This window comes from Kockovaella imperatae (assembly GCF_002102565.1).
Source record: "Kockovaella imperatae strain NRRL Y-17943 chromosome Unknown BD324scaffold_4, whole genome shotgun sequence".
In the NCBI taxonomy this organism is placed as follows: Eukaryota; Fungi; Basidiomycota; class Tremellomycetes; order Tremellales; family Cuniculitremaceae; genus Kockovaella; species Kockovaella imperatae.
Window position 1 is genome coordinate 1,280,237 of NW_019028944.1, and position 11,107 is coordinate 1,291,343.

Here is an 11,107-nt window from a genome sequence, read left to right on the forward strand (position 1 = left end):
CCCAGCTGAAGACCATGCAGAGTAGCTCATAGACTGAGATCTGGACGGAAAGCTTGAGAGTCTAACGAGATAGCTCGAGCGCATCATGCTCGTGGCATTGGAGGTCTCACGCTTAAGAGCGTGGAGACTCGCACGACAATCAAGGCATCCGATCAGACGTCCCAATTCGTCTCGCAGTGCCACACGGTATCCTACCACGCAAGGGGTCGAAAATACACCACCTCCATGGACGGAGCTGCTTTCCTAGAGCCGATCCTCCCGCAGACGATACACCATTTTCGCGTCGAGAACCTGGGCCTGGTTTTTGTCGCCATCTCACAATTCTTTTTCAGCTGTATGAATCTGACGGTCAAGTATTTCCTCACTATCAACAGCATATCCATCGCCACTCTCATCCTGGCCAGAATGTCCATTACCATTGTAGGCTGTTTGGTGGCGCTGTACGGGACTGGAAATCCTGATCCAGTCTTTGGACCACCTCTTTGGACCACCCGAGTTTCGCAAATTACTCATTGCTCGAGGATGTGCTGGATGTCTCAGCATGTTCTCGAGTTACTCGTCTTTTTGTGGGCTGTCAGTCAGTGAATCGATAACTGTCCAGCTTCTGGGACCGACAGTCACGCTCTTTCTAGGATATCTCGTCCTCGGAGAGACGTTTGAGAGACGAGAGGTTATAGCTGGATTCTGCTGCCTCATTGGCACCATGTTTGTCTCGAGGCCCGCTCTTCTCTTTGAATCATGGTCTTCGGGCGATACACAAGCTCCCTCGTGGGGACAGAGTGTGCCCTTGGACCGGTCCGCAGGTCCCGGGCGGACCCTCGGTGATCGAATGGTCTCAGTCTGTTGGGCCGTCATCGCGGTTTTTGCGGCATCTTGCGGAGTGTGTGGCACCCGCCAACCGATCTACTGCATTTGGGACTAACCTGCCACAGATACATAATATTATTATTCGTCATATCGGTACCCGAGCCAGTCCATTCCACTCTATGCTCTTCTACGCATACATGTGTGTGGCAGCTAAGATACTGTGCATACGGGCTGGGCCACGTGAGGCAATAGATAATTCCTCATCTTCTCATAAAGTCATATCTTAACAACTGGACCTTTTGTCTGGGTTCACGATTGGCTATCATTGACACTCATCATACTGACAGGAGAAGGTCACCCATACGGGAAGGACGTTGATTGACTCAGATACCATATTTTTGGCTTCACTCCCCAGATTCTACTCACGATTGGGCTGCAACGAGAGAAGGCAGGCAGAGCCAGTTTAGCCATTTATTTATCGGTGAGGTCATTCTCAAGATTTGCAACCTTCGTGCGCGCAGTCTTCTGATGCGGTCACAGGTGCCTTACACCATCCTCCTTGAGCTCTCGAGCTTTCACACATTTCTTTCGTTTCTACCCGTCGTGGGAATTACCATCAGCCTCACCTCAGCTTTCCTCATCGCAGTGAGTGCAAACAAAGTCACCGGACCCTTCTTCGCAAATGAAACTGCTGCGTTCGAAAAGCTTCCTTCCTTGTGTGTGTGAGTAATCCCATTCATCACCTCTCATGACCACGTCGGTCTCAAGTATCCCGAAACGGCTCCAATCTTTTGTGTCTCAGCTGACTTTTGGACAGCGTTACACGGCGAAACCGAAACGAACGGAGTTCGAAAAAATCAAACTCCGACATTCGGAATTCCCCGAACGCACGCAGAACATGAGATTCCATGAGGTCGTGTGGAAACTGGATTTTCGCAACCGCTCACTGTCGAAGCAGAAGACCTCGATCCTGTTCGTCGCCATGGGTCTCGCTCTCTAGACGAACCCATATGGGACAGTCGGAGTCGCGTATAATTCGCTGTGATTATCTTTGCACTATTGTCCCACTTCCCATCCCCATGCCCGTTGCTCCTTGCATGTTTCCAGGTATTTCTCGTGACTAAACCTACTCCCATGACACTTCCCCCTTGTTCCCCTGTCCTGTTGTCTCGGACTAACCGCTAACCGGTAGTCGTCCTCCTCTAATATCTCCGTCCACTCTTTCTCTCACTAACAAGAACTGATAGATGTCGCCACCACCTCATACTCACGACTGCCCCCCCCCCGACGATGCTGACTACACCAATGAAAAGAGTAAGACAGAACAGTCTTCTCCGTCCGTGTCTCGTGATCTGACTAGCTCTTCTGTCTATCTTCTCGCTGTTGAAAGAGTAAAAATTCCCAGTTTTTTCAGCGTTGAGTGATCCATTTCTATGGCAGAAAAAAGTCCTTCGACACGGAGCAAAAGGAGAAGCACGACGCGCTGCTCCACTCCCACTCCCACTCACCAGAGCTCATGTTCTGAGATGGCTGTCCGATACCAGTTGAAACACTCGAAATGGGACCAACAGCTGGACTAACTAGATAGCAAAGTGTCTCTGTTCAAGCTCAGCTGGTCTGGTATGGCGTGAGAAGGGGAAAAAATGGACCAGCATTCAAAGATATATAATGTTCGCTCATTCCAGTTGGATCTTCTCGCAACTCACAACTCTCTCCATCCTTTCAACAACTTCAGATCCCATCAAAGGGTTCGCGAATTTATACTCGCATCACTTTTTTTTTGCCCGACGACACCTTTGCCATCACCCCCAATGGTCCGCCGATCCTACAGGAGAGCGCGAACCGGGTCCTTTGCCCCCACCGACCTACTCTCCATCCACCAGGGTGGACGACGGTGGCACGGTGAGATCGAAGGTATCGCCGGGCTGTACCTGCTCCAAGCAGTTTGGAGCACAAAGACGCAGAAGGATGGCACGCCTCCCAAGCGGGCTCCTAATGGTATGTTCTCTTTATATACCGTATTTTCACACAACCATGCTGATGCAACACTGATAGCCTTCACCCTCTGGAACCGCTTTTACCAAAGCTCACGGCCTTCAATGCCTGTGAGCAGCGGTGTAGCGGCGAATACCTACGCCGCAGTGCCAGAGGTGGAGAAAAAATGGTGGAAGAGACTCGGGGAGAAGATTGCCGAGTTTAGGGAGATGAAGTGGCCGGGAATTGGCGACTCTGGGTATGCCTCCAAGTCGTCGTCACGCGACGCGTCGGACGACATTCCAATGGTCGACGACTTCGATTGGGTGCGAGAGGTCATTGAAGATCGACTGCATGGAAGACGCGGCGATCACTCGCGCCTTTACGCCCACTTTTTATATTGGCCCAGAGCCTCAGATTTGACCGCGAAGATCGTGGACGCGGTAGAAGGAGGAGCGGTGACTCCCCGGCTGGTGCAGGAAGCGGCTGAAGCCGGATTGAACGTTGGGCCACACCCAGTGGCTCGACACGTCCCTCCCGCTGCCCCAGCCCCAGCCCCCGCACCTCCAGCACCTCCAGCCCCTCTCGTCATCCCTCTGCCACCTCCAGCACCTCTTCCACCTGCCCATCCCGTCTCTTTGGCTCATGCGCCGCTTCCAGCGCAGCCTCTCCCCCAGGGCCCGGTCAACATTGGCCCCGTTCGGGCGGCATCTCATCGCGCCCGGACGGCTCCTTACCCTGCTCGGCCCTCCCTGTCATCTCCCGCCTTTCCTCCTGGCCCTTCCTCATCGCGGACTCCACCCGCCCTCCGACCTCATCACCTGCCCAATCCTTACACTCCGCCATTCTCATATCCTCAGTACCCTCTTTCTGCCCCAGCGGCCTTCGACTGTTCGGTCCTCCTTCCACCTTCTCAAGTCCTTCCCGCGGTGCAGCAAATCACAGCTCATGATGCGCCATTCCTTCTCGACGTCCTCCAAGGTCCTCCACTCCCGGTACAGCCCCAAGTCTTCCAACACCAACAGATTCCTCAAGTTCCAGAGGAACATCCGGCCGCGTTTGTGAATACATACCAGCAGCCTTGGGTCCCTCTGTTGGAACCCCTCAACCCGGCCGACCAGGCCTTCCTTGAACATGCACTGACCGCGCAGCCTGCGGTCGTGCCACTCACTGCGGATAACCAATCAGAGCCTGGACCCGCACAGATCGCGCAGCCTGCGGTCGCGGAACCCATCACCGAGGACGACATGTTCGATCAATACATCGATTGGGATTGCCCAGCGAACGATGAGCTACTCTCCTGGTTAATACAGGGCGGCCCGACTCCCCAACCTCCTTATGTCTGCTCCTCCGCCTAATTTGTGGGAATCTACCTGAATGTCATCTTCCAACAGGACCTTCTTTCCCAATGTTCTCCTATCGTCACGAGGATTGTCAACAAAGCATTCCAAAACACCCTCGAACATTACCTTTTCCTCTTCACTGTGGCAGTCACATCCGCGATTTCGTCATCATCATCCGATGCTACTGCCACTTTATCTTGTTCCAGATTTTCACCCAAGGGCGTCTTTTGGATTTTCATCGTTCCCGAAGCTGTGGACTCTGGAACCGACTTGGGAGAGGGCACATGAACAGGTGTCTTGAGGCGAGCTGGAGTCTTCATTGAATTCCGAGGTCGAGAAGGAGTAGTGGTGGAAGTATGGCGTGGTTTGATGCTCGAACGGCGAACAGGCGAAGGTGAGACACTCGAGCTCACATTTGACTCGAAAGCTGAATAGTCGGATTCAGTCTCTTCCTCGGACTCGGACACGTCTTCCTCTTCCTCTTCGTCATCCTCTTCCTCTGCTTCTCCATCCGAGTCCTCACCCTCACTCTCTTCCTCGGTCAATTCGTCATCATCGTCTTGACCATCACCAGCTTCAGCATGATCTTCACTCTCGGATTCATCGATATCCTCTTCGTCATCCGATTCACTTTCGATTTCGCTCTTTCCAGTTTTTCTGACGACAAAAGGGTCGTCCACACCATCGCCCTCCAATACCTCTTCATCCGCGTCCTCATCCGTGAACAGAGATCCTTCCACTGCCGACTCAAAAGTCGTGTTGATGGTTTGCGATTCAAAGCTCGAATCGGCATCGATCTCGGGCGTGGCTCGAAGGTATGTCGTGTCCTTTGATGGTGACACTTTAGTCCTGACGTATCTTGGTTGAGCAGGTTTCGACATTGACCTCGACACGATGTCGATTTTCATATCCATCTTCCTCTCGCTGGCCAGCACCTGTTTTTGTTTTGTATCGTTAGCACTTGTCTCCAAGGACCCTATCGGGTTGTATCGATAGTAATGAAATGGGTATTTACTACCCACCTGCTCGTGCAGTCTCCGCTCGGATTGCTTTTGCACCGCGTCGATCGTCTTCTGCATCTCTTCCGAGAGCTCTTCTCTGACCTCAGCCTCGATCGAGGCGTTTCGCATCTCGGATTCGTAAAGCTGACCAAGGGATCAGCGCATTCAGACGACCGTCTCAGCCAAGAAGACCCACCATCGTCTTGAGCTCCCTTATCTGGTCGAAGAGGTAATCCACAAGGATATCCCCCTCTTCATCAGAGGCTTCATCTGCATCCTCCTCCACGATCTCCAGCTCTTCCTCGACCATTTCAATCTCAGGCTCAGGCAGTGAAGTCATCGAGCTCGATGCAGAAGTTGGCGCACTGATCTTTGGCACGACGGGCACCATGACCTTGATCTTGCCTTGACCGCCTCCACTGACGGCCTGTTTGAGAGCACTGAACTGAGTGCTGATTTGCCGTCGAAGAGTCCCGCCAGAGAAGCCGTGGTGAGATTTCGAGGTGGGGATCGTTTGCACCTCTTGCGCAACCGCCGAGAACCTCATGACGTGAGCATTCTCGTCATAGCCCGTATCGTATGGGTTGACGTTGACAATCATGACCGCGCTGCCATCTCCGACAAACGAATTCTGAAAGATTTCAGTGAGCTTTGAGTGACGGAAAGGCACCACCGCCAGCTTCTTCTTCTGATTCGAGCCTGTCGCAAGAGACATCTTTTGCTGATTTGAGCGAAGAACCTCAAGACATTGGCCGAGAACCTGGACAACGATCAGCCATGCACGTCACGAGGCCAAGTGGCCCTCACCATCAAAGATTTGTTGATATTGCCTGCCTCTTTCAATCGATCTCCCGTGGTGCCTGTATTCCTTGTCCGCTCCGAGCCCGCGAGATCCACAATCGACAGCTTGGATACTTGCACTCCATCAATATCCTTTGGTGCGCCGTTGTGAATGCGCACAATCTTGATGGAGAAGATGCCATGACTTCGACTAGATTCGCGATTCGCCAACGTTCCAAAGACCTGTCGAGCTCGTTGGCCAGCTCGGAAGATGGAGAGAGCTTCATCTCGTGTTCGCACGCGGACCTCGTTCAGACCAGCGACGTACTTTCCATTGCCATCAGGGTCGTTCTTGAGAGCTAGAGCTCGTCGTTTGAGAACGCCTCCACCTCCGTTGGCCAAGGCGGCTAGACTGAGAGAGGAGGAGAGTGCCCAAGCTGAGGATGATCTGGCGTTACTCGAGGAGCTCTTTGTGCTCGTGAGCTGGGAGGATGAATTGGGAAGGACAGCGTCCAAGAGATCGAAAATCTTCTCGTTATAGACTTCGGCGTATGAGACGAAGACTGCATAACCATAGTTCTTGTCGATGGTGATTGTTTGTGGAGTGCAGGCTTCTGTCTCCCCTCGTAGTTGGTCGAAAGCACGTGCGAACGCATGCTCCTCCGCTGCCATCTCCACATCGGCGACACCGACGCAGCGCAGAGGAAGAGAAGATTGGTTACTTCCGATAGAGTTGAATATGACGTCGATGCTGCGGGGCAGGAGACCCCTGTCTTTGCCTTCGGTGCCTTCTGTGCCGGCAATAGTATATGACTTGCCGCTGTTGGACACCCCATAGGCAAACATGAGCCCATTTTCGCCGTGCAGAAGCTTTTTGACCAGTGGAAGGGTGGTGTAGGAGAAGAATTCGTCTTGAAGAGAGGCCGGAGGGAACACTTTGTCGAACGAATAGATGTTGGGTGATTTTGAGGCATGAGGACGAGAGGGATCCTAGGAGATATCAACAGGTGTCCCAGGTTTGTAAGCTCACCATCGGCGGTCGCATGATGACCTGAGTCTCGTTCTCGGCTTCCAAGTATGGCATAACAGGTGAGTGAGTGCTTGATGATTCTGGAGGTGGTCTTATCCTCAAGAATGCCTGGAGCCAGCAATGAGTGGTGATCCTTCCGGAATATCACTCAACCCACCTTTAGACTCTCCGAGTAATGGTTGTCTGACCCAGACGACGTCGCTCTGCTCCTATTCCCAGCAAAAATGTGTTTCGATTCCTTGTCTCGGTGTAGCATCTTGTCTGAGGCTTCTCTGAGACCTTTGGCGAATAGGCTGATGGAAGGTTTGGTGTGAAGGGTTGGACGTGGATCCTCTACGTCGTTCTCATCCTCGTTCTTGGTCCCTGCTCGTTTCCTTGTCGTTCTGGTGACTGTCCCAGCTGTCTTTGAAGCTGTTGCCGGAGCCTTTCTACTCTTTGACTGCGCTGGCGTAGCTGGTACTGGGCCCATGATGAATGGGTTGTTTGTGTCACTCGAGTAATGTTCAACAACAGTTGTTCAAGAAGAAAGTCAGCCGCGAGCTCGGATGTTGACTTCGCGGAACCAAATGAAACTTCCTGACGTAAGCAGAAATTTCCAACCCAGCCAAAAGTTACATTCAACTGACTTGAACAGCGAAGAGTAGCATAGAGTAGCATAGAGTAGCATAGGCTGGAGACGGGATTCATGCCGATATGGCAGCTGGGAAGGAGGTAGTGAGGTTGTGTCAGCATATCATCCGTCAATCTTTCGGAGAGGAAGTTTGTGTGAGTTTTGGCCTTCATGGTGGCTTCAGCTAGATCACGCTCTGACATTTTTTTGGTCCTTCCTTCACAGCGAGTCGCCTCGACACTCTTGAACCGTGGACGTCTGACATCTACCACGCTCATCGCCCTATCTGGATTGAGAGCTGAGGCCGTATTGACCTCGCTGGTGATCCTCTGTCAGCATAACCTGGTCCTCACAAACGGAGGATCCAGCTTGAAACCTCCGCGAGATGAGGTTTACGAGTTCAACGTGGAGATATGCCTTCTGAGGTTGAGATGGGGACGGATATTGATGTATACGTACGAGAGGTTAGGTCAAGAGGTGAGTCATCCCTCCAATTTTGAAACATTGCTGTTGACCATCTCCGAGGCTCTCGAGGTTGTCAAACAGATTTTGCTTTTTGGCAAAATGTCCCTACCGGATATCGTTCATGCTTGTGGAGGTCAAGACTCGCCAAGTCGTGAGTGCATCCTTGTCGTAGTGGATTTCAATGATGACGCCTTTTTCTAAGGAGCTCATCAAGTGACGGAAGCGACAATCAATCTGGTCAGACAGAGCTTTATTCATCCCACCTCGCCGATCTTTCAGGTCTCGATGTCGGATCAGATAGAACGTAGATTTGCTGTGAGCCTTCTTTGACCGGCTCGCATCATACCCGGCTGACGCATGTCGGTAGATGAAACGCGAGGAGAAGAAAGCAGCCGGCGAATCTGGCCTTCTCAGACCTATCGATGTCGAGAACATGACGAATCAATGTCAGTGGGAGATCAACGTCGAGCGGTCCAAGTTGCGAGAGATGGAAAGGGTGCTCATCTCAAAGGAGAAACCTGGAAAGAAGAAGAAGAGCCGAGCGGCCGAGGAATTTGACTATAGTCTCCGGTCAGACGTCCTACTTGAAGTCAACTACGATCGATACGGTGTCCTCATGAGAGATGAGCTCATCGTGAAGGCGACGGAGGATCGGTGGAATCGTGGAGCCGCAGAGGTTGTACGAGGTGTCTTGGAGGCGACTCTGGATCGACATTCGGAGCTCAAAGCGAGTCGAAGCTATACACCGGTCAATGTGAATCAGATTTTGGACAAAATTCCAGCAAAAGTACACAAATACATCTTTGCTGGAATCACCTTACAGAGTCAGGGATCATCAAAGTCCATCCTGGATTATGTGCGACAATATCTCATGGTCATTTCTGGAGAGGATTTGCAGCCGTCATCGGGAACAAGATTCTTGGTCCGAGCGGAAGGCGCAGACGAAATGTACACTGTAGAATTGCAGGGCATCTGCGTCAGACTAAGGGCGAATCTCATGATGGATCTGGTGCGAGAGAGACTGGGTCCTAGGCCGGCGAGGGTACTGGCGACAGTTGCCAAGGCTCATCACATTAGTGAACAGACTGTGAGTCATCTACCAAGCTGACTGGCACTGATATCTGCCAGATCCGTGATTGCGCTATGATACCGCTCAAAGAGGCGCGGATAGCTCTTGCCGAGCTTCAAAAGATGTCACTCATCGAAACGTCCGAAATACCCAAATCCCTCAACGCGAAACGGGCGAACTTGACAGCCACGTCAGAACACCATCGATGGGGTATGGATCTGCCGAGAGCATACAATGCCATGCTGGCAAACGTTTACAAAACGTTGGGCAATATCCTTCAACGGCGAGCGAGCGAGTATGCACGGCGAGAAGCAGCAGTAATCAGGGAAGCTGCCGCTACTGCTATGCACAGAGGCGGAAGGGATGTGCTGATGCAGAAGGACCAGGAAGAGTTGAAGGAGCTCGACGATGTCGTGAGGAAATTGACATTGGCCGAAGAACGGTGCGAGATGGTCGTCTTTATCATTCGGGATCTGCCTGGGTGGCCAACTCCCAATACCCAGGCGATACCTGAGCCATAGGTCCCAAGAGGTAGAGCATACATGCACTGGGTCGTCCACGCTACGATTTGTGCCAAAGTTCAATATCAAAACCTCGCTCTATCGTCAGAAGGAAAAAGTTCAGCTCGCCGGCTCGCTGTCTCCTTTTTGCCTCAACTGCTCTTGGGTGTCCATGTCTGCTCACCACCAATCCGCATCCCTAGCCGTGGCACAGGCGTGAACGACGGTATACCATATGCGCCGTCGAGATTTCCAGCTATCACTATAAGACCACCAGAAGAAGAGATCTCTGGCCGTGATTGGGGTTCGACGGTGTTTGTCGTCGTCCCAGCCGGCGACGTCGTCTAGATCCCATGCCAAATGAGAGACTGCTTCCTCGACCGGAGCGGTGAAAGCCTCGTCTAGCGAGATGGCAAGCTGCATCGTACTCCCTACTCCTGTTGGATTGGCACGCCATCGACTGAGTAGACTCAATTTGAACCGCGCTACGGCGTCGGACAGGATTCTGATCCACAGCCAAGCAGGAAGCGTGAGGTACCGACAATCCGCACATGTTCGAGTGAAGGACAAGAGATCCGTGATGTCATTCATGGGAAGGAGACGTGAGGCTGTGTTTCGTTTGATGGTCTCGTTCTCATCGTGCGGAACATTCACGAGCTCTAGGGCGATATTTCGGAGGATGTGTTCTGGTATAGCGAGAAGAAGGGATGCTTGGGGAAGCCGAGAGGCATTTCGGTCGGGTAGTATCGATTTCGGTGTACCCACCTCTTCTGGAGATACCATGTCCTCCTGTAAAAACACACTACATGAGCAAGAACAAAAGTTGCTTCTCCCTATCGGACATACCGGGAGCAAGTGAGACCCCTCAATCTCTGGATCCCATCTGCGTCTCTGAGACTCCGTCCCGCTCCAGTAGGCGGACCTCAACCTGGAGAACGACCCTGTTGGGCTTCTTGAAGGCTCCAAATCTGATGGATACGTCCAATCTCCATGTCCGGTCCACTTGGGTATACTCCAAGCGAGGATCATGTTCTCTTCGTGCGAGAAGCCATTATTGTACATGGATCGTCGGACAGTTCCCAGAACGCATGTCAGGCAGTAAGCGTGGATGGGAACACAGCGTTGGTTCATTCTGGAGACAGTAGAATCCGTTGACGGTCCGGAACCGAGAGGGGAGGTGGGCTCGCTATGGATCTGAGAAGCTAGCGGAGGTTGGATCAAACCGTTGGAGACTTGTAGAACGAACCACCTTTTCTCCCATGTCGAGGGATCGTGCTTCATCCCAGGGGAGGGCGGTTGAGAGCCTACAGTGTCGGTGTTTAGACTTAGGCCCCCAGGTCTAGGTGCTGGGAGCGGTAGTTCGATGCGGGGGACGAGACATCGTGCAGAGCACAACGCGCAGTAGAGCGGAGGGGTGAGGCTCATCGCTATCTCACTTGTCGAGGATGCCGCTGAGGATACGAGCGCCAAAGTACAAAAGTCATTGATGGATAGCGACAAACAACTTTTGACCAGCAGACTGACCTCT

General features: G+C 52.4%; 5 protein-coding genes across 5 annotated transcripts; 3 read left to right on the forward strand and 2 right to left on the reverse strand.

The window, feature by feature from the left end:
* Positions 1 to 394: 394 nt before the first annotated feature.
* Positions 395 to 1,061, forward strand: BD324DRAFT_375974 (hypothetical protein). Its single transcript, XM_022012620.1, has one exon. It carries the CDS (start codon positions 542 to 544, stop codon positions 920 to 922), a length of 381 nt encoding a protein of 126 aa, XP_021872596.1. The 5' UTR covers positions 395 to 541; the 3' UTR covers positions 923 to 1,061.
* Positions 1,062 to 2,450: 1,389 nt separating this feature from the next.
* On the forward strand, positions 2,451 to 4,139 carry BD324DRAFT_608070 (hypothetical protein; the record flags this gene model as incomplete). The annotated part of the gene is made up of 1 exon (XM_022014100.1): positions 2,451 to 4,139. One exon carries the CDS (start codon positions 2,451 to 2,453, stop codon positions 4,137 to 4,139), a length of 1,689 nt encoding a protein of 562 aa, XP_021872597.1.
* Positions 3,966 to 7,457, reverse strand: BD324DRAFT_376125 (P-loop containing nucleoside triphosphate hydrolase protein). The gene is made up of 7 exons (XM_022012621.1): positions 7,093 to 7,457; positions 6,936 to 7,043; positions 5,933 to 6,895; positions 5,322 to 5,885; positions 5,147 to 5,269; positions 4,251 to 5,059; positions 3,966 to 4,197 (listed from the first exon to the last, which is right to left on the reverse strand). Exons 1-7 carry the CDS (start codon positions 7,402 to 7,404, stop codon positions 4,086 to 4,088), a joined length of 2,991 nt encoding a protein of 996 aa, XP_021872598.1. The 5' UTR covers positions 7,405 to 7,457; the 3' UTR covers positions 3,966 to 4,085.
* Positions 7,458 to 7,555: 98 nt separating this feature from the next.
* BD324DRAFT_376444 (hypothetical protein) lies at positions 7,556 to 9,680 on the forward strand. Its single transcript, XM_022012623.1, has 6 exons — positions 7,556 to 7,700; positions 7,771 to 8,022; positions 8,071 to 8,161; positions 8,216 to 8,325; positions 8,378 to 9,097; positions 9,139 to 9,680. The coding sequence occupies exons 1-6, from the start codon at positions 7,629 to 7,631 to the stop codon at positions 9,598 to 9,600; spliced, it is 1,707 nt and encodes a 568-aa protein (XP_021872599.1). The 5' UTR covers positions 7,556 to 7,628; the 3' UTR covers positions 9,601 to 9,680.
* A 79-nt stretch (positions 9,681 to 9,759) lies between these two features.
* BD324DRAFT_650025 (hypothetical protein) lies at positions 9,760 to 11,004 on the reverse strand (the record flags this gene model as incomplete). Its single annotated transcript, XM_022018078.1, has 2 exons — positions 9,760 to 10,368; positions 10,426 to 11,004. 2 exons carry the CDS (start codon positions 11,002 to 11,004, stop codon positions 9,760 to 9,762), a joined length of 1,188 nt encoding a protein of 395 aa, XP_021872600.1.
* Positions 11,005 to 11,107: the final 103 nt, after the last annotated feature.